The sequence below is a fragment of the Gobio gobio genome (assembly GCF_949357685.1).
Source record: "Gobio gobio genome assembly, chromosome: 18".
In the NCBI taxonomy this organism is placed as follows: domain Eukaryota; kingdom Metazoa; phylum Chordata; class Actinopteri; order Cypriniformes; family Gobionidae; genus Gobio; species Gobio gobio.
The window spans coordinates 41,454,191-41,478,023 of record NC_137111.1 but is presented as its reverse complement, the minus strand read 5'-3'; the positions used below and the strand labels follow the sequence as shown (position 1 = coordinate 41,478,023).

General features: G+C 38.8%; 1 protein-coding gene across 1 annotated transcript in view; it reads right to left on the bottom strand.

Annotated features, from left to right (window-relative positions):
• cdh23 (cadherin-related 23) overlaps positions 1-23,833 on the bottom strand; it is a gene marked incomplete at its 5' end in the record, with an annotated part of 329,690 nt that overhangs the window by 104,573 nt on the left and 201,284 nt on the right. The window contains one exon of the mRNA XM_079843313.1: positions 21,283-21,441. Coding sequence (XP_079699439.1) covers positions 21,283-21,441 — 159 coding nt within the window. The remainder of the gene's footprint in view (positions 1-21,282; positions 21,442-23,833) is intronic.

The window sequence follows — 23,833 nt, the reverse complement described above, 5'->3', positions numbered from 1 at the left end:
AGCAACTACCTAGTTTTCCCAGTTGGTCTCCCATCCAGGTACTGATCAGGCTCAGCCCTGCTTAGCTTCAGTGGGAAACCAGTCTTGGGCTACAGGGTGATATGGCTGCTGGGTGAAGTGCATGGACAGGAGACTTGATTAAATTGATTACCACAAGGTTTCATTTTAGCATATTGCTAAGCGAACAATGTGATTCTCTAATGAGCATAAAAATACATACACAAATACTACAGTTTATTTTTTAAAGAGGTCTTGGGCCCAATTTTAATGATCTGAGCGCATGGTCTGAAGCACCTTGCGCAGGTGCACTTAGTGAGTGTGTCCGAATCCACTTTTGCTAGTTTAACATCGTAAAAAAACATCAGCGCGTCAGGTGCATGGTCTAAAAGGGTTGTACCGTCTCTTAATGAGTCATGGGTGTGTTTTGGGCGTAACGTGCAATAAACCAATCAGAGTCACATCTCCCATTCCCTAAAAGCCAGTTGTGCTTGCACCATGGCGGATTCGCTATTTACATGTCATGGTTGAATTTGTGAGCGGAAAGACTGAACGCTTCTCCAGAGAGGAATCCTTTTATTTTTTATATTTGGAATGTTTGTGCGTTGCTGCGCATCCCTGTGTGTGTGTAATAAAAATAGTGTACACGCGTTGTATTGGCGCATATTACAAACGCACCCTTTAAATAACACAAAAGATACTCGTTTTCAGTTGCCTCAAAATAGCAACACGCCAACAATCAAGTATAGTGTCAGTTCTGTCAGCTGATCACGTCTACTATAGGAATACGACGTCTATCACCGCATACATATATAAGCTCCTTCAGTATTATCAGCAGCTATCACATTCTCCAGAGCTCATTTACCCTCCTCCACCCCCAGCTCCTCCTCTTGTCAGTCAGGATTTGGTATTCTGATTTCCCTTGAATCAGCCTAAATTCCTGAATCACTTTGTAAATGTAATCTCAACATTAATGATATCTGCAATACTTTATGTTGGTTCTGTTCTGTTTACCCTAAGGGGGGTTATTGCTGCTCTCCCTGCTCTTATCCATGCAAGGCTGCATGGACGCGCAGGGAGTTATTGCCCAGAAGAGAACCATACCGCCAATCCAAACTATATGCTAATAGTCAATCAATCATATTTGACGATAGTGGTCCTGACAGAAATGCACCCGAACACACCTCGTTTTCAGACCAGCACGCCCATAGGCGAACAGATGGGTGCAAGTGCATTTACTATTTAAACAACGAGGTGCTGGATGTGAAAATGATAACTGTGCCTGGCATCACATTGCGGCTGGTGTATGATAGGGCCCCTTATGTTCACCAAGGCTGCATTTATTTTACCAAAATACAATTAAAATTGTAACATTATTATAATTTAAAATAACCATTTTATATTTGAATATATATTTAAATGTAATTTATTCCTGTGATTGCGAAGCTGAATTTTTCACATGATCCTTCATAAATCATTCAAATATGCTGATTTCTTATTATTATCAATGTTGAAAACAGTTGTGCTGCCTAAAACATTTGTGGAAACCAAGATTCACAGAAGTTTTTATAACATTATAAATGTCTTTACTGTCACTTTTGATCAATTTAACGAGGCCTTGCTCTACTAAATAAACAAAATTACAAACAATAAAAGTGCTAACAAAACTACAAACTTTTGAACTATAGTGCATAATCAAAACATATGACTTTTTTCTCCTGAAAATGAGACAAAGTGTTTCCAGAAACCACAGTGACAGATGCTGAATTTGGCATCTAGTCAACATCACAAAACCTGCCCAAAATGACTATGCATTTGATAATAAATACAGCACAGGAATATTTACAGATATCCCAGTGAAGAAGATAGTGTACAGACAGCATAAAATGTGTGTGTGCATGTAGAAATAAAGTTATTCAGTGCTGAAGGCAAACAGATTCAAACCTGGCTTGTATCTTTATGCAAATTAATAGAAAAAGGGTGAAAAAACAAGTTACCACAAAATCAACAGCACAGCTGTGTACGTGTGTGAAAGAAAAATCAAATTTGACAAGTGACACTTTTCAAACACGCACACGCACGCAGACGCTCACACACACACACACACACACACACACACACACACACACACACACACACACACACACACACACACACACACACACACACACACACACACACACACACACACACACACACACACACACACACACACACACACACACACACACACACACACACACACACACACACACACACACACACACACACGCCAAGTGTAACATCTGTTAGATGCTGATATAAAGAGAACTTGTTTTCTTTTTTGGAACTGATAATCCATCAAAGCAGATGTGCAGGTGTCTGTTAGCAGCCCAGTTGTTATTGGGGCTTGATTTGGTGGGCTGAATCTGATTTGTAGAGCTTTCTGCAGCTTTTTGCTGTAATTATACACATACACAGTCAAGTCCTCAATAGCCTCATGTGGCCAGACTTTGCCAATAGTCAACGTCTGGACCAATTTGCAGCTTGATCCTGCCAAAAACTGTCCACTTAGATGGGAAGAGACCATCTGATGACATTTAAAATGACCAACCATTGTTTCCTTACATGACCTTTAAGGGAAGAAATCAATGAGGCCATAATAACTTAGACAGGTTATTCAGACATCATTAGACACATTAGTGGAAAATAAGTGCAGCCAGCCATCCAAAAAATATAAAAATATTACATTTTATTTATTGGATTTGGCAAAAACAATGCAGAACATAAAAGTGTTTGGTTTTACTTTATTTTGATGGTCTGTTTAACACATTCTGTTGACTATTAGAATTACAACTACACTTTCTACTATAAAGCAGCTCTCCAGTGTGCTCATGGTATTACTCGTGGATGTCCGACCTCGATGGACTGAACAGAAGAAAGAAACCGAAGAAGACGTCCACGTCAAAGAAGGCGGAGCCTCGAGCCACACCTACCTATCATGTAATCGCCATGGAACAAGGATAGTTCGAAAGGTGTTTACCAGGTGTTTTATAACTCGTGAAACTAATTTTGGTCTAATTTTGTTCTAAATGACATCAAACCAGTTCTTCGGTTTCACTTGAAGTATATCGTGAAGTGTCTCAAACAGAAATGTTCAATCTTTCTTTTAAATGAGCCTAGTTCGTCCTATAAAGAACTCATTGTAGCAGCCTTGTACCTTAAATATTAGGGGTGTAACGATTCATCTACTACATCGATGTATCGATTTATATTCCTATGATCTAACTACATCGATCTGTGCTCAGCAAGTTGGCCTTCCGGACGACATATATCGATCTAACATCGTTTTAAAAGGTAATCAATCGATTGTATCGGTAATAGGAAATAACGCATTGGATTTAAGCACGTCAGACTTTATATGGATGCACCAGCAGCAGCGCTAAGAAAACAAAACATAGCATGGCGGATGGCAGAGGAGAAGCCAACGAGGCGAGCGAGAACTTATCAAGCCACCAGGAGAAAGAGCTACCTGTACTTTCAACCCTTGCTAAACGTTACCTGTGCATTCCTGGCACCAGTGTGGCAGTAGAGCGAGTTTTTAGTACTGCTGGCGACATAGTGAACACACAGAGAAGTGTTCTGCGGTCAGATCATGTTGATCAGTTGATATTTTTGGAAAAAAAAATCTGTAAATCTGTAGAGTCATTGAAGAGTACTTGGTTACATTTTATCTTTTGTTAAATATTGTTTGTTTATTAAACTGAGAGTAGTAGCAGGTTCAGCCAGTTTATTCAACCTGAAGAAATGTTGGTTGCACTTTATTTTTGATAATAATATTGTATTTGTATTATTTTAATGTTGAAAAACAACAGCAAAAGTAGCAGGTAAACCTACTATTAATTAAACCTGAAGAGAAGTTAGTTGCACTTTATTTTTTTTAAACAACAGGAATCTAGGAAACTTCACCTGCACTGACCAGTATCCAGATATTTATTTCAGTCACACAATTTTTGGCTAAAAAGTTACTGAATCGATTTCAAGTCACTGAATCGTTTCGGATCGTATCGTTCTAAATGAACCAATATCGTCCTTGAATCGTATCGACAACCTCAAATCGTGATACGAATCGAATCGTTGTTAAAACGAATCGTTACACCCCTATTAAATACCTTAAAACAACCCCCCCCCCCACACACACACACACACAACACTTGATCTTACCTTCCATTTCCAGTGTAAAGTAAATAAATGTACTTAATAAATATATAAATGTACATGCATTTTAAACTCTGTTTATAAAGCCCAACAATATTTGAACTAACTCTTTATATATGTAAACTTTATATATGTAAAATATATTTTACATATATAAAATAACAATAGGTTTTATCATCAAAATGAAATGATGACCAGATGCTGCTTGCTGAATTAAGCCACGGTCACACTAGACTTTAAGACAAAGGACACAGTTGTCAACGGTCGTGATATGAAGTCACTTTTTTATAAACATGAATTCAACATATAACAAATAGTAATACACTCAAAATGTAAAAAAATATACAATACTCGACTTAACTGCAAAAATATTGTTCTTTTAAATCAGCCAAGAGGTCACACCGTGACGTATCGATCTTCTACTGGTCACACGTCATCACGTGATGCGGGAGTTCAACAAGCTTGAACTTTGGAACGCAGCGGAATGCAAAACTTTTCGCATGAGTTTGCGTTTGAATGGAAATCAATGGAACGAAAAGTGCAGTGTGACCGCCCCTTTAAGCATGTATTATTCCAAGGTAATGTGATAACATGGAATACCGCCTCCTACGGTTTAAAATATAACAATAACGATAATGTTGTTTTATAAACTCATTAAGAAAAAGAAAATAGTATGAACCACAAAAATTGCGTACAGCCAGCTAATCAGATCTAGCATGGCTGAAATTGACCAATCAGCATCCAGAACTAGAATTATTTATATGATTAAGGATAAGGGTGTGATTTAATAATGTGTGATAATCTGACATAACTGCATTTTAATCCAGGGTTTTGCAAAAGAAACATACAGCCTTATGTCTGGTCTTCAACTTTTATATAGTGTTTTGTGCTACATTCATGGGTTTCTCTTGCAGGAGTCTGCCTGCAGAGTCTATATTTGGTGTTTGTCGTATTTCACAAAATCCCTTTTGATGTGTGTGAATCCCAGAGCTCATGCCAGTACAGTGTGATGGACTCAGTTGCTGATTAAATAATTTTTGGCTGATTCTCATTGAAATGGAACGTCAAATTTGATGTTCTTTAACAGCTATGCTTAATTTTGGGGTCTTTTTTGGTGCTGATGTTAATGTCAAGGTAAGCGTATGATGTAAGAGCTCGTTGTTTAATTTCTCTCTCTCGTGAGCGCTCTCTGATGGATCACGGCTGGGCGCTGGTAATGGGGTTTCAGTTGACTGGCGCTGCTGCTGGTGTACAGGGTCATGGAGTTGTGTGAGTGTGTGCTGCTGTCAGTGCCACTATTTGAATCCATGATTCAAACGTGCCCCGATGATGACCTCACCCTCTGTGTGTGCTTTTATGTGTGTGTGTCTGTGGATTATGACCACCACTCGCCTGGTGCCAAGCTACAATGTATTCAACCAACCGGCCAGAGTTTCACTGTGACATGGACTGCAACGTTCAATTCTCTCATTTTCAAGGGGTCATGAACTGCATTGTTTTATTGTTTTATAATGTTTCCTGGGGTGCACTTATAATGTCCACTGCTGTGATTGGCTAACAAATAGCCTAGCTAAGAATTACATGTGGAACTCTTTAGAAAACTTTTAGCACGTTTTTACTATTACAGCTCTCAACTAATCGTTAACTTCAACTAATAGCTAACTTCTCTCCTCGTCATCTCACTAACACAACAGTGGGCGGGGCCAAAGTTGTAAAGATGATGTAGGCGTTGATTTTCATTCTCTGGGCTTGGTTTCAATAAAAGCTGGTTTTGGACTAACAAGGAAGTTTTCCGTTCTAAAACTTGCAGGATATTCTTACAGTATGATGACTTCTTATATGTCAAAAGCTCAAGGAAAATTTGATTTGTCAGTTCATGACCCCTTTAATAACCAAATAAATAGCCAATGAGCTCATGTGAATAGATTCAGCCAATTACTGTGAAGAGAAGAAAGAAAGAAACAAACAAGCAAATAAAAGAACAAATTAACTAACAAAAATACTAATAGAAAACTAATAGAAAGCAAGAACAACCGAAAGAAAACAAACAATAAAAAGGACAAAAGAACAAACAAACAGACAAAAGAAACAAGGTAAAAAATAAAAAAGGGGGTTAGAAAAATAACATACCATTAACACAAACAAAAGATGGAAAGAACAAACAAATTAAAGACTGCATTTTTCTTTCTTTTGTTTACTCTATAATCTTATACAAACTTTTCCAGACACAAACAAAAATACGAACAAAATAAATTTGACAACGTACAAACAAAAAAGAGAGAAAAAAGAACAAACAGAGAATGAACAAACAAATAAACAAAATAATTATTTCTAAGGTAAGAACAAAAGAATTAAAGAACAAAATGAATAAAAGGAAAAAAACGAGGAAAGAGAAAACAGACAAATTAACAAACAAACCAAAACTAGAAAGATCAGACAAAAAAAAAAAAAACGTAATCTTCCTTTCATCATCTCTATAGCCTTGTTTGAAACACTTTTCATAACGAAATAAAAAACTAACTAATAAAAACATGAACAAATCACCAAAAAATCTAAAGAAAAAGAACAAATGAAAGAGAAAGAACAAATAAACTAATTAAATTACAATGTTAAAGTTAAGGATAAATGAGCAAATAAACAACTGAACAAACCAGCAAACAAAAAAACAAAGCAAAAAATAACAAATGAAAAAATCTATTTTTCTCTCTCTATTGTCCTCTCTATTGCTCCTTCATGCCCTTTTGCACAAACAAATCCTCCCCTTTCTTCAGTCTCTGCCCTCACAATTCTCTCTGTTTATCTCTCTCACTCTCTCGGTGTGATTGACAGGCCCATAAGTGCAGTGATGACAGTTGAGGGCTCCAGGTGTTAGTGTGACAACAGTCGCTACGATGACAGGAGACTTAATGCAGGTCAGGTGAGATAGACAGGGATCAGAGCGGAGAGAGGACGGCAGAGGTGATAGCATCTCCCTCTCCTCCATCCCTCCTTCCTGCTCGTCTGGCAAAGACACACACCTGTAACTCCAGACAGCATCCCAACAGAAATACAAAGACACTAAAACTTCAGTGAAAGAGCCGAGTAACGGCCTGAAGACAGGCCTAAATGTGCAACTGATAGTTTTGACCAAACACTGAAAAGACGATTCTCTCTGACTGACACATGCCAGACAACATCTCAGTGTGAATGAAAGCGAAAGTGACACCAGGGTGAGGAGAAACCCTCAATAGAGATCTAGCTGTGACAGATGAGACAGGAGACAATCAACAGAACAAAAAAGTCTCTTTTCATTCACAAGACCAAACACCTAACAACAGTTTGAGCCATGACCGCAACATCACAACAGTTTTCAACATAATAAGAAATGTTTCTTGAGCAGCAAATCAGGCATATTCAAATGATTTCTGAAGGATCATGTGACTGAAGAAATGATGCTGAAAATTCAGCTTTGACATCACAGGAATAGGTTATTTTTTTAAAAATATACTAAAATAGAAAACCGTTATTTTATTTTAGTTTCATACTATAATTAACATGATGATTATATTTAAGTTCATGTGAATTTATTCATGCTATTGCTAATTTAGAGTCAGTAATTTAGAAACAATCAACTGAAATTATTGATGGAAACTGAGCGGAAACGTTGCTTAAACTATACAGTTCACTCTTCGCAAAAACACATTAGGTGAACTTAAATGTCAAGTTTTGAGAGACACTATTAACTACTTAATTAATTTGATGGAACATGTTTCCTCAAATGTTTTGAGTAAATGCGACTTATTAGGACACTCAGATGAGTGTGTATGTGCGTGTGTGAGAGAGAGAGTATTAGTCTCGGTGGTCAAAGTGAATCTGTGACTAAGCTGTTAGTGACACATTAATCCAATGGAGCAATCTGCCAAAACACACGCATTGAGGCCTACACTCCTCTGAGACCCTAAGGGCCTCACTAATCTACCGAGATTAGCTGAGAAATGTCTTCAGAAGTTACAATCGGACTAAACATTCTTATGGAGACGTCCAAAAAGAAAAGGTGATTCATAATGAATAAAAAGCTGCTTTACATTTTTTTCAATCTAAAGCAGTAAAAAGTTTTCTTTTAGAGGTATGATTGGCCTGTGTTTGTCCTCATTTGACAAAGCTAGGAAAACTATATAAATATATTACAAGTGCAACATTACATTAAAACATTTAGTCTTAAACCTATCTGTCAGAAATACCATTTACACTACCTCCCAAATCATTGAATTCAGGTGTTCTAATCATTTCCATGGCCACAGGTGTATAAAATCAAGCAATTCAAGTGTGGTACCGTGATAGGTTGCCACCTGTGCAATAAGTCCATTCGTGAAATTTCCTCTCTACTAAATATTCCACGGGCAACTGTTAGTGGTATTATAATAAAGTGGAAGCAATTGGGAACAACAGAAACTCAGCCACGAAGTGGTAAGCCACGTAAAATCACAGAGCGGGGTCAGCGCATGCTGAGGCGCACAGTGCGCAGAAGTTGCCAACTTTCTGCAGAGTCAATAGCTACAGACCTCCAGACTTCATGTGGCCTTCAGATTAGCTCAAGAACAGTGCGTAGAGAGCTTCATGGAATGGGTTTCCATGCCCGGTCAGCTGCATCCAAGCCTTACATCACCAAATGCAATGCAAAGCGTTGTACTGTACTCTAGAGCAGTGGAGACGTGTTCTTTGGAGTGACCAATCACGCTTCTCTGTCTGGCAATCCGATGGACGAGTCTGGGTTTGGCGGTTGCCAGGAGAACAGTACTTGCCTGACTGCATTGTGCCAAGTGTAAAGTTTGGTGGAGGGGGGATTATGGTGTGGGTTGTTTTCAGGGGTTAACTTGGCCCCTTAGTTCCAGTGAAAGGAACTCTTAATGCTTCAGCATACCAAGACATTTTGGACAATTTCATGCTCCCAACTTTGTGGGACTACATGACTGCGCACCAGTGCACAAAGCAAGGTCCATAAGGACATGGATGAGCGAGTTTGGTGTAGAGGAACTTGACTGGCCTGCACAGAGTCCTGACCTCAACCTGATAAAACACCTTTGGGATTAATTAGAGCAGAGACTGCGAGCCAGGTCTTCTCGTCCAACATCAGTGCCTGACCTCACAAATGTGCTTCTAGAAGAATGGTCAAAAATTCCCATAAACACACTCCTGAACCTTGTGGAAAGCCTTCCCAGAAGAGTGGGCCAACTTCATATTAACCACTTCAGCTCTGCACCCCCTCACCGACCCACCCGTGGGTCCAATATTGCATCATTATAATCATTTGAAAAAATCTCTAAGTTGTACAGCACAAAACTAGACATATGTGGTATCGTTTGAAAGATTAGAACCGCAGCTTTCTTGATAACCCAATCACTTTTGCATTTATGTTACATAGAAAAAGATAATAAGGTCTGAATTTGACGCCCCCCCATGACCCTCCCTTGAGAAAATCATATGAATAATATTTAATTTCATATTTATATCACAAAATCTCACCAAAAATAGACAAGTCATACATCAAATGAAAGCTCTTAACCTCAATAATTATTTCACCGATCCAACACTTTACAAGCAAACACATATAGACAATATGAAGAGTCAAAGAGTCATATTCCTGTTTGGATCAATAACGTGTTGTGGAGCTAATAGCCTAAAACGCGATATCAGCTCGTTCCTTAGGTTGTTTTCTTCAAAATGAGACCATTTTCACATGTCTTTGAGCATGCATGGCCAAATGACACTGTAATATGTCACCGATGTCCAGATCAAAACATGTGATGCAGACAAATACTCTTATTATCCTTAGTTTTGATCGTCTTTGTTAGCCGCGGTTTTTGATGACGTTATCTGAGACGAGTATCTCAGCTTTCTGTAGACATGTCGATCATGCTTCTAGACCAATCAGAGCCCGAGATCTCCCTTTACAAACTTGATGAGGCGGAGCCTTCTTTTCGATTTCCTAGCGGCTATGGAAAATCAATGGAGATGAGTAGGAGTTATTAGATAGTTTGCACAGGTTAATCTCAACAACTTTTATTTGGAAGGAGATATCAAGAAAATTATTTTTTTCCCCGGTTTACTGACACCTAGTGGAATCCACAGAAACTTTCTGAAGGGAAGAATAACAAACATATTACAAATTATAGATTTTCAAATAACAAATTAATTAAAAATCTAAATATGACTTTTTATATATGTTTATCATAATATTGTGAATAAATACAATATAATATATGCAATATTCCACCACTGTGTTTAGAGTGTTTTGTGTAAAATGAGCACATTTCTTATCAATTTACTCCAATGTATGTGGGTAGGGCGCTCTTTTAAATTCAGATATGCCTTATTCTCTAAAAAAATCTAAATATGCTGCAGAGCTGAAGTGGTTAAACCCTACAGATTAAGAATGGGATGCCATTAAAGTTCATGTGCATGTGCCGGCAGACGTCCCAAAACTTAAGGCAATATAGTGTACCATTAAATATCTGTTAAATGGTTTTGCAAGCTTATTGGGTAGTTATGCATGGAGTCAATTGTTTTATTTGTGATAACGCAGTGAAGCATACCAAATTGTGCTGACATAATTTTTGGCCAGGCTATCATTCAAAGAATTTTTTTGAATTAATGAATTGACTGTAGTTAGTGTATGTTCTTTTTCTGTGAGTTTTTTGTATTATGTATTTTTTTTTTTTTAAATGTAGCTGTAGTTTGCCATTTTTGCCAAACAATTTTTGGCAAAAAATGGATGCTTGAATATGGCAAAAATCATAATCAAGATTATTTTTGGTCAGTTTTGAAATCATGATTATATATATATATATATATATATATATATATATATATATATATATATATATATATATATATATATATATATATATATATATATATATATATATATATATATATATATATTGTATTTGTTTATTTTATACTTAAAAATACATATTTTTTTCTATGCAAAAATCATCAAACAACAGGAAAGACAAGTGCTGCCTCAGGGCGATGTCTGAGTCTTATCAACTGTTTACTGAATAAACCTATTACAGCAATTAAATAAATACACACACACACACACGCACGCACGCACGATGAACGTCTTAACAAACTGGAGGACCGTGATAAGAAAATGAGTAAAAGAGTGATTTAAAGAGAAAGGAAGAAAGGGAAAAGATGTGCTGTGGACAGAGAGAGAGAGAGAGAGAGCGAGAGAGAGAGATCAGCTTTCCGTTCACATTTGGCCATAACAACAATAAAAAAGAGGGATTAAAATGAGTGTGACATGAACAACACAGCCAAACTATACCAGAATAGACAGAGGGAGAGAGAGAGAGATTTGGCAACATGAATATTTTTTATTTTGCCAGCAGCTATACTTTATAGACAGATCATCATCAGCGACTGTCCTCCTCCTTGCTCTTCATGATTAAAGACATAAAAAAAAATGAAGACTGAAGAAAAATTGAGAACAGAAACCCAGATAAAGAAATATGACCACTTGTGTCAAAACTACAGATCCTCTCATCTTCTTCATTAACTGTAATGCAAGTACCAGATTTGTACTGATTTTTATACTGTACAAAACACACATACACTCAAAGGGACAGAAATCCATTAGTGTTATAATGGCTGAAGGATAAGAGTGTGTATAAATGCAAGTGAAAATAATAAATAGGACATGGAGAGATGCAAACAAACCACAGCCAAAAGACAGACTGAAAACAAAGAAGCAATTTAGCAGATATGAGCTGCCCTCATCTCATGAGACGCATACAGACTAAATCACTATAAATATTTATAATGATAACCACTGCCATCACTGATAAATATTAAACAATGTCTCCGTGTGTGTGCTTGAATGCCTTATCAAATACACAATAGGCTATGTGTATATGGGGTTTTGTGATGCACAACCTTGTGTGTTACACAGCAAAAATGGCTGTTTTGAAAATAACAAATATTTAGAGAGAGATACAAAAGAAATCTGCCCATGGAATAAGACAAAGATTACAAAGATTATGTAATAAACGATTACTATTACAAAAAATGAAAACGATATCATACCATGTTCATTCATTGAGCCAGAGGAAAACTGTATCTGGTCAGTGATATGCATAGTGTGAAAATATTTATCTCAGTGTAAGTATAATTTCTCAGTGATAAATTAAATACTTGATATTAATAACAAAAATGTTTACAGCTACTTTTACAAATGATGTAGCCGCTGAAGATGGAGACTCAGATGGGGCAGATGAGCCGAAGAGCCCACGTAACGTCGATGGCACTCGAGACCGATGGCGACAAGCATCTGAGGTGGAGCCAGGGAACCAGAGGAATGAGGTGGAGCTGGGGGGAAGACAGAGCTAGACGGAGCCGAAGGTGCAGGCAGAACAATGTTTGACCAAGGTGAAGCCGGTGGGACGAGGGAGCCCGGTGGAGCCGTCAGGACAATGGATTCCAGTGGAGCTGAGGGAGGGAGGAGCCAAGGTGCAGACAATGGGTTGACAAGTTGAGGTGGAATTATGAGTCCTGAGGCTGGAGGCGGAGCCAGGGGATCCATCATACTGGGCAGAGCTGATGACCTGAAGCTCCGAGACCACCCAGAATGGTGTAGGAGATGCAGAGGGGCTGAAAGGAACCCGTGGAGACAGGACTGAGGAACTGGCTGTCAGAGGAAGCAGGAGAGGGACGCTGGGAGGGATCACAGATGACATGGCGCTGGGCAGAACCAACGGGGAGACAGACGATTTGGGGCTGGGCAGAACCAGCGGCGAGAAAGAAAATTCAGGGCTGGGTGGAACCAGTGGAGAAACCGGAGACACCATGCTAGACGGGACCAGTGGGGGCAGGAGAAAAAGGAAATTTACCTCCTCAAACACCTCCATTAAATCTTCAACAAAATTTCCAAAGGCCATGTCAATCACGTCCACAGAGGTGAGGTTGTGGGCGGGGCTCTCCTCCATTCACTCGTACTCTAATAACACTCCTTCGGCAATGCATGTTGTTACCTTGCGTGGTTCAGACTCCAGGGCGACAACTTTATCCGTCCTCTTTGCAGGTTTGGGCTTGTCTGTCGCAGCAGGCCAATCTCCACAGTCTGCGAAGGGCACTTGCAACCCCATCATGCCGGTTGTCGGTGGCGGATGGCTGGTCTCTGGATGTGGAGTGTGACTGGTGTGGTCCTCTGCCAGGCCGATGGTGAACAGGGAGTTGTTGTTCACCAGCACCTACTCCACAAATGCGGCAAATGAATGTGATACTGAAGACTGGAGTAATGGCTGCTGAAAATTTAGGTTTGTATCCCAGGAATACATTTTATATTTTTATCGCTTTTATCGCTTTTATCCAAAGCGACTTACTACATTATTACAGGGACAATCCCGCTGGAGCAACATGGAGTAACTGGATCCCTTAAAGAAACAGACCATGTTTAGCTATGACTCCACCTACAGTGGATCGTCTCTCCGATCACAGACTGAACTGCCTCACACTGTCAGATAGCTTGCGGTACACAAACACACTCACACAGCTGTGATGTGGAAGCTGTAATTCTGTGGTGCTCCATACAATGTTTCTGCTGAAACTACACTGGCCTTATACTGGGAATACTGTAGTTCTGCAAAGTGAGTCTAAACAAACTAGTGAGCTTCCGTGCTGCCTTACACAGGCAGATGCCAAAAGCAGCATCATGTGCCCAATCAAGTGACCAATTTGAAAACCACAAAAGTAGAAAAACATCCTCAAAGCTTTAATGACGGAGCTTGTAGGAATACATAAGACAAAAACAGCTGAGGAAACACCCCCAGGTAAACAACTGTTTATTGGCGATGCTACTCACGTCACAGTGAACGTGTTGGATCCCACCTGCTTTAACAGCTCGTGTAATAATGGCGCACCGTGAAAGGTGATGCTATTGAGCCATGAGTCTGCTGCTGATTTTACGGGCCTGTGCTTGCAGGATCGCAGCATTAAACTCACTTAATGAAATAATAGAGCTTTTATGACGATGTTAAAAAGACAGACAGCATAGATTCACAATTCAGATAATATGAACGGGTAATAAGTGATCGTTAAGGGTTAATGAGGCTATATTTATGGGGTGATATAGTCTGGAAGAGTGCTAAAGGGGCCATGTCATTGAAAAATTGAAGAAAAAAGGCATTTCTATGCTACTAGAAGCACCCAAAATGCAAATATGGTTATTATTTATACACAATGTTGTAGTTAAGGTATCTACCAGTAGGTGCTAACCAGCCAAACCTTGAATACTTCAAACAAACAGGTAGTCCGGCCCTCACTTATTTTAATCCAATTAGGGGTGTGCGATATCACGATTTTTTGATCATGAACTATCTGCTTTTAAAGAAATATCATAGTGTCGTGCTGCAGTGCATTCTATCAGTTGCAGTCCTGGCGCCTCCGTCTCCACATAATATACAACGCGACCACGCGACGTACATTCACATCATGGTGATGCAGAGGTGGGGTTACACTTACGTGACATTGCAGCTATTCAAAATCACCAAAGTTTATTATTTGCATGCGTTTTAAAGCCTTGTTGTTAAACATTTTATTTGAACGCTCTTCTGACGTGCTTTTCTGAGAGTGTACACCCGAAGCTCGCACACTTAAAGGCTGTCTAACAGTGTGTGAGTACTAAACAAAGTTATCTTTCGCATCTTATTGCGCTTAAACTGTCAAACACAGGTTTACATAAACACAGTTGGCTATGTCTTAAGTGAATGTAAACAGTTGGGAGAGGAATATACGAGCCGTGCATGAGGTCTTAAAGTGAAAGCAGCCTAATAAATGTCATTAATGTTGATCAAACAAAAGACAAAGAGGAAATCACTTCTTTTCACTGAATAACTTCAGTAGCTTTAATAAGAATCAGTCTATATATAATTGATACAGTGAAGTCTACAGTGTTTATTAAAGGTGTCATGAACTGGCTTTTTAAAAAAAGTTTAAACTGTTGTCTGAGGTCAGCTTATGACGTTCGCGTGGTTTTTACATTCAAAAACATCATAATGAATAAGTAATAGGCTACTTTCTGCCTTGGTTTTGAGGCTCTCTGAAAAACGGTCGGTTTTGATGGGCGTGCCGCACTGAAGACTTGGAAGTAAACGCCCACGGCTAGGATTGGATAAGATTTGCATATTTAATGAGCTTCTGCTCCCCTGTCAGTGACAGCGTGTGGCAAACGGCAACCAGAATGAATCGCCCAGCCCACAGCCAGGACTCGCAAAATGTCTTTATCAAACAAACACAATGATTCATCTCTCATCCACCCGTGATTGATTGGAATGTTATTTCTGTATCATTTCGCCCGTTCATCAGTGAATATAACCGCGAACCGCACACACACGCGCACATCGGCAGGCCGGTGATAACCCGTCTGAAAAACACATAGCCCCGGGACGTTGGGCTTTGCAAGCTGACATTACAAGTCCGAGTCTGATCACGAATGAACCAATAACACCTTCTCCAGCCTGTGATAGATATCAAACGATCTGTAACAATGCAATTCTAACACATATAAAAAACATGCTTTACTCACATAAGTGTGTTGCACCTTTCCTGTCGGATCCAATATAGAAGGCACAGCATTGTGTTTTAATCTCAATATAAGACTGTAAATCCAGTCTCGACCTGTATCTAGTTTACAATCGATTTTGCATCGTTTAGCTCCACGAGTCGGTGGGCGGGCTTGAGGCGGTGCTTCTGCATCGTATTAAGTCAATGGTCGACATATTGTGAGGTCTCTCATTTTCTGGGCCTGGTGTCAATAAAAGCTTTCCTTTGATTAACAAGGATGTATTCAGCGCTGAAACTTACGAATATTCTTATATCACGACAAACTTTTATATACCAAAGGCTCAAAGGAAAGTTGATTTCTCAATTTGTTCAGTTGTTTATACATTTTTTTACTTGAATACTACTGTTAAAAACACCTACTGTGAAAAAATATTTTAATTTGTATACTATATTGTATTTGCATCTTTGTTCTCATTTTTAATAAGAAAGATACAATAATTAAATAAAGATTTTCATCTTCGCCCACCTCTACTTTGGCCTAAATTGTGTCATTATTTTTTCTTATATATATATAAATATATATACCACATTTTGCCATATGCCTACCCCTAAATCCAATGTTATAGCATTTGGGCCATCACTTTCAATGTAATTCTGTTTGGTAGAATTAGTGGCATAGAGATGAGTGATGTGGCCTTTGGGTTTGTGAGCTCTTCTTTTAAGGGAGAAAGTGTCTCCAGTGTTCTTAAAAACACACTCATAGCCCACAATCCAGATACTCAAGAGTCTAAGCTCTTTGGGCTGGGTTCCCGGGCACAGATTAAGTTGAAAGACAGACTAAAAACAGCATTTAAAGAACAATCAGCTCTGACAGAGTGATCTGCTTCAGCACTTGGCTTAATGTGTGTCTGAAAGTTTATTTCTTGAAATAAAAAAGATATATACGTATATATTAGGAGTTGAATGACATGAATATGGCAATATGGCATTGAATATGGCAATGCTAATGTATTTGGTATTGGCTGTTGGAGCTGGGGAACGTGGAAGGTTGAAAGCGCACTGCAGGACTAGCTTACAGCAAACAATCAACCAGACCATTTGTATGGCAAGCAATCTCATTGGCTGCAGGACCAGCAGAGGTTTCAGCTTGTGCTATCAGCTTATGTCATGCAGTAATGATGTTATTGCTTGCAAATTGCATGTAAAGGACTGTGCCCTCTGGAGTTTCATGACAACTATATACACCGATAATAACATTATGACCACCTTCCTAATATTGTGTTGGTGCCCCTTTTGCTGCCAAAACAGCCCTGACCCGTCGAGGCATGGACTCCACTAGACCCCTGAAGGTGTGCTGTGGTATCTGGCACCAAGATTTTAGCAGCAGATCCTTTAAGTCCTTTAAGTTGTGAGGTGGGGTCTCCATGGATCGGACTTGTTTGTTCAGCACATCCCACAGATGCTCGAATGGTTTGAGATCTGGGAGATCTCCTCAAACTCGTTGTTGTGCTCCCCAAAACATTCCTGAGCCATTTTTGCTTTGTGGCAGGGCACGTTATACTACTGAAAGATGCACTGTGTATTCTGACACCTTTCTATCAGAACCAGCATTAACTTCTTGAGCAATTTGAGCTAAAGTAGCTCATCTGTTTGATCGGACCACACGGGCCAGCCCTCACTCCCAACGTGCATCAATGAGCCTTGGCCGGTTCACCACTGTTCCTTCCTTGGGCCACTTTTGATAGATACTGACCACTGCAGACCGGGAAACACCCCACAAGAGCTGCAGTTTTGGAGATGCTCTGACCCAGTCATCTAGCCATCACAATTTGGCCCTTGTCAAACTCACTCAAATCCTTACGCTTGCCCATTTTTCCTGCTTCTAACACCTCAACTTTGAGGAGAAAATGTTCACTTGCTGCCTAATATATCCCACCCACTAACAGATGCTTTGATGAAGAGATAATCAGTGTTATTCACTTGACCTATCATAATGTTATGCCTCATCTGTGTATATATATACACACACACATTTAAAATGGTCAGCTAAACAAGCAAGCAAAATGGTGCAACTTGAAATGAAATTATAGTTTAAATAAATTGAGAAAAAAAATTAGCATCCATCATGAGTCAAAGCTGACAGGTATCTGACAAGTATGTAAATGTTGGAACATATGGATGTGTGTGTGTGTTTTCTTTTTCTAAACTGCTCAAGTGAGTTAACAGTAGCACATTAGCAGCAGTCCAGACATCGGTTTAACACACACAGAGCCTCAGAGACAAAATAAGAGGTACAGACTCAACTACATCTGCAGTTCCTGGAGGAAATAACAGTGACTGCAACGCTGCAATGGAAAAGTGTCAAAGATTTAGGTAAAGAAAATGAAGAATCTGAGAACACAATCAACTGTTTAAAGCTCTTTATATCAGCTGTTTGAAGTCGATGGTTGGTAAGGAAAAGAGAGAATTGAGATGTTATAAAAAAGGGAAAAGAAAACAGAAAGCTAGAACCGAGAGTAATAAGGCTGCAACCACATAACTGTGTTTCAGCTACTCCTCAGGGCATTGTAGGTAAAGTTACCACTCTATTGACTTTACAGGCCGTTACATGTCATGAGTGAGCCGGTGACAAAGAGCAGACAGCATTTATCGACATAAAAGACCCGCTGCCACACACACACACACACATCTCATCAGAGATGGAGAGAGAACAAGAGCTAGAGATGCCATTACATACATGTTCAAAAGTTTGTGGTCAGTACGATATATATTTTTGATTTTATTTATTTTATTTTACCATATCAAATAAATGCAGCCTAGTTCTTACAAAAACATTTAAAAGATCTTACTGACTTCAAATTTATGAACTGCAGTGCTCACCGCAAAATTACATTTTGCTTAATGAAACGTTTTTTAGGACAATCATAAGTTTTGTTTTTCTTTTTTTTGTGCTATTATTTTCATAAAAATTGAATAAAATCCTCCCCAAAATACAGTAACAAAAATGCAATTTAATGAGGAATAATTCCGTATTCAGATTTTGAGTTAAAAATGCGACTTGGACACCCATACACATAAAACATTTTTTTGTAAAAGTGACATCCAATTTATCATTTAATTTTTTTCTGAACCCAATTATAATGTTAGTCAAAGTATATTGAAACAGTCATAATTTACATTTTTTCACCTTCTCTGACCCTTTTATGAAACTACCGTACCTACCTTTAAGCTGTTTGTATGCAAATTGTGTCTATCTTGCGATTGATTGGCTAACCTCAGTTATAAAAGAGCAAAAAAAAAAAAAAAAAAAACATAAAACATGCTTTACATTTTGGCCCTTTTTTAAAGGGGTCATACTCTAATTTTTTCAGATTGAAGTCCATTTGTAAAGTTATAAAACATTTAAAGTCCAACTTAAATGATCAGAGATATAGAAACATCAACCAAATTGGCACAGAGATAATAATATGCAGTTTTTACCTCATGAATCTACATTAGCTTGCAAATCCATCCCAATCACAGGCCAAATTTTTGACAAGCAGTTATTTGCCAATGAATATGTTATTGTTTGTTTTCAATAAATGCTCCTTTTGGACTGCAGAGGAAGTTCTGAAAGCTACAGAGTGTTTTCATAGTACATCACACTCTTTGATCTCAAAAGATCAAGGAATACTTGACTCGTCATGATATGACCCCTTTAATATTAAACAGAAAAGTTCTGTTTAAAAAGTTCTAAGCGGCTTTTCCCGACAAATGGCACCATCATTTTCATTTGTTCTGTGCATTTGAGTTTCGGCAAAGAGCTCTTGGACTGCTCACAATGCAGAAGCTCTGAACTAGAATTAGTTTTTATGATTAGGACTAGCTTGCACAGACTCCAGATCAGCACCTGATTCCAGAGCCTGGACTGCATATCGATCAGTATTGAACTCCATAGCGTCCATGAGCGAGAGTGACAGAGGGAGAGTGATAATAGGCTGAATTTATGAGCTGCATGTGGTTGTTCACAGTGATTTATACTCCTAGTGTGGGATGACCTTCAGCACTCTGGAAACAGTCTGTGTGCTGAAATCAAATAAATGACGTGACACAGTGAAAGGGAGAGGAATCTTATGGATGTCAAAGAGTTTTAGATGAGAATCCTAACATCCTAATGTATAATCATATTGTTACCATGAGAAACACAGAGGGCCCTATCATACACCCGGTGCAATGCGACGCCAGGCACAACGTACATGTTTTTGCTAGTTTCAGCCTGACGCAGTTATCATTTTCACGTCCAGCGCCTTGTTGTTTAAATAGCAAATGCACTCGCGCCCATCTGTTCACCCATGGGTGTGCTGGTCTGAAAACAAGGTGTGTTCGGGCGCATTGTTGGCGTGCTGGTCTTTTGAGGAAACTGAAATCGACTACGCCATTGACCAACAAAAACCTGGTCTAAAGTCAATAGTGCAGTATTTTTTGTGTTATTTAAAGGGAGTGTTAGTAATATGCATCTATAGGCGGTGGCACAACGTGCGTACACTCTGCTTATTACACACACAGGGATGCGCAGCAGCACACAAACAGTTTTAAATATTAAAAATAAACGGATTCCTCTCTAGTGAAATGCTCAGTCTTTTCGCTCGCAACTTCCAACAGGTAAATAGCGAATTCGCCATGGTGCAAGTGCAACTGGCTCTTAAAGGGAATGGGATATGAGACTCTGATTGGTCTATTGAACGTTACGCCCAAAACACAACCCATGACTCATTAAGAGACTAGGTACAACCCTTTTAGACCATGCGCCTGGTGTGCCGACTGTTTTTTTCAGGCGTTAAACTAGCAAAAGTGGATTCGGACTTCAGACCATGCGCTCATGTCGTTAAAATAGGGCCCAGAAGGTGTATACGATATGAAAGGCAGATCATATTTAATTAGCAGTCTTTTAGTGCTTTAAAATTCACAGACACTAGTCCATATCTAGTCGACTAGTCTGTACAGCCTACTTGCAAAATGTGCAAAATTCTGTAACTGTAAAGTACATTTTTATGACTGGATTCGTCGATTCTGTCCGCATATTCCACATCACTGAAATCATTGGCCCCCACTTTACCAATGTTACAAGCAACATCATGCAGTTCTAATACACCTGCATCCGAAATTGAAAACTTCCCTTCTATATAGTGTGCGAAAAATAGTATGGCAAAAGAGTAGTATGTCCGAATATATAGTATTAGAAAAACAGCAGGTGAAAAGTCCCCAGATGACCAACTACTTCCGCTGAGATTCTGAAGTGTGCATTCAATGGACACTTTAAAATGCCATAAGGCCACAGGAGAGGATTTATGAATGGCAGTGAAGTGACACTGGTAGGTCACGTGACAGTAACAACATGGCAGATGTAGTACATCCAAATTTCATCCATACTACACACATTCCTACTATACAAAGCATACTTTTTTAATGGTCGCGAAGTAAATTTAAATTCAGATGTAGTACTTACTCTCACAGTACAAGATTTCAGACGCAGCGCTGGAGAAAGCGACTGGTGTGTGTGTTCACCTTTATTTGCACTAGAGATGTCCCAGCAGCGGTGCTCTCAAGTAAACTGATGTTGTAAAGCGCCTGGCTGAAGATCGGCCTGTTGTCATTCTCGTTGATGAGGTTGATGAAAACCCGAGCAAACCCCACATGCTCCGACAGAGACTCGTTGGCATACAACTGGAGAAAAGAGCAGCAATGTAACCACAGCCACCATCAGCATCAACAACATCACATAAAATAACAACAAAAACCTAGAGGAAGCATTTTAAAGCATCATCTAAGATGGGAAAAAATATATATATTTCATTCAGTACTGAAAAGTATCAATAAAAAAATATACAGTCTAATTAAAATGAGATATTGTACATAGTATTTGTGTGTTCTATGCACGGTATAGACAATCAGTCATTGTCAGTGTGTCATGGTTTGTTTCTTGTTCCTGTTTCACGTTCTTAGTTTGTCATGTTCACTCTCATGTTTCTTAGTTTGTCATGTTTACATTTACATTTTACATATATGCATTTGGCAGACGCTTTTATTCAAAGCGACTTACATTGCATTCAAGGTACACATTTTACATTTTTGTCAATTCTTGCTTTCCCTGGGAATCGAACCCATGACTTTGCCGTTGCTAGCGCCATGCTCTACTGTTTGAGCTATAGGAAAGCCGGAAAAATGTTCACTGTCATGTTTCTTACGCTGCGTCCCAATTCGCATACTATCCGTACTAAATTGTATTCGAAAAAATAATTAGGATCCCAAATCGTAGTATGTTGAAAAGAGTATTCCAAAGATTCCCAGATGGTCTACTATTTCGGGTCATAATTCGAAGTGCAGATCGATGCACACTCACGAGATGGACGAGGATTCGATTAGAACTACAAACGCGGATAAGAAGTTTTAAAAAACTACAAACATGACGGTTACGCGAGTCTGATGGTTAAGTAGAGAGGATTAGATAAAGGGGTTTGAGTGAGCAATTATCAGTATTTAAACCTGACGAAAAGATATTTCTTCAATGTTAGCCACATTATATTTCTGCAGCAGCATTGAGAACTTTTGTAATGATATGTTTGGCCATTAACTTTGCAAACACATGAGAGGAGTCTCTGCATTAAAGACCCAAGAATGGCAGATCAACGTGCGACTACGCTTCTCTCCGATACGGTAGGAAATGAAATTGAATGTGGAGGATTTGAACTGTGACGATGATTGACAGGGCAGTTTAAAAGGGGACGGGCTGCACGTAACTAAGCAACAGAGTCCGTTAAAGATGACGAAGTAGTATGTCCCAAAGCTTGCATACTCTTCTGCTAAACACTCAAAAGTATGTACTTTTTCTTCACAAAAAGAGTACATAATTTTAGGACGTAGTATAAGTAGGCGAATTGGGACGCAGCATTAGTTTGCCATGTTCACTGTGTTTCCTGGTTTGTCATGTGATTTCATTGTGCCCTCTTGTGATCATGTCATGTGCTTCCCTAGTCTCTTGTGTCATGTTGTCATTGGTTCATTGGTTAGTCATTGTTCACAGTTGTGTCTTGTCTAGTCATTAGTCCTTGTGTATTTATGCCCTCATGGTTGCCATGTGTCTATGTCCAGTATTGATGTTATAACCCGTTGGTGGTGAGTTTATTCATGGACAGGCCAGGCCTTGTTTGTTTTGCATTTTGATTTATGTTAAGATTTAAGTTAAATAAACTGCACTTGATGTCACAGTCATAAGGTTACATTTCAGTTAGAATGCTCCATTAGAATGTTCTTAGCAGACAGCTGCCTACGTAGGCACTAAACAGCTGCTAGGTTTTGGAACAAAACCAATATTTTCACATTCAAAAAACTATTTTAAATGAAAGTGTTTTTTATCACTTTTATGTTTTTTTTTTTTCTCTCTCTCTATGTCTGCTGACATGATTAGATGTGGCGAATGAGCATGAAAAACATTTTTGCTTTTTTTTTTAACAGTGCATTTGAAAACAACATGCAAGCAACAAGCAAAATGTATTCTCAATACAATTAATCTGTTAAATAATATGACATATTTCTCAAATGTAGGCCTTGATTTTATTGCTTAATACTATTTTTCCCCAAATCATTTCAAATGAGGATAAAGTTATTTCAGTTTGATGAAAGGAAAAAAAAAATGTATTGTCCACCCAAGTAATACTCTCTAAAAAGTCATTTTTTCAGTTTCCAAACGATTCACTGAAGTCATGACTTTTAGATGAATCAGAACCGATTGTTTGCGAGAAACAAGGCTACAAACTGGTTGAGTGCCTGTTTGAAGGAATCTCCTGTACGGGTCTACAACAGTTTCTGAGTGTGTTTTGTGCCGGTGTAGATTGCAGTCATTTGTCAGTTCAGCTACAAGTCCATCGCTGTAGGGAGCAGCTCCAGTCATTTACACTAAATCAACTGCAGAAACACAGCTGAACTCCAGCAGCATGACAGCACTGCCAATAATCGATTTGTATTTCATTTTCCCCTTTCTAAATCTCTGTGTGTATTTCCCTAAAAACACTACCCACGCATGATCATCTAGTCTCCGTGTATTCTATATGTTTAAATA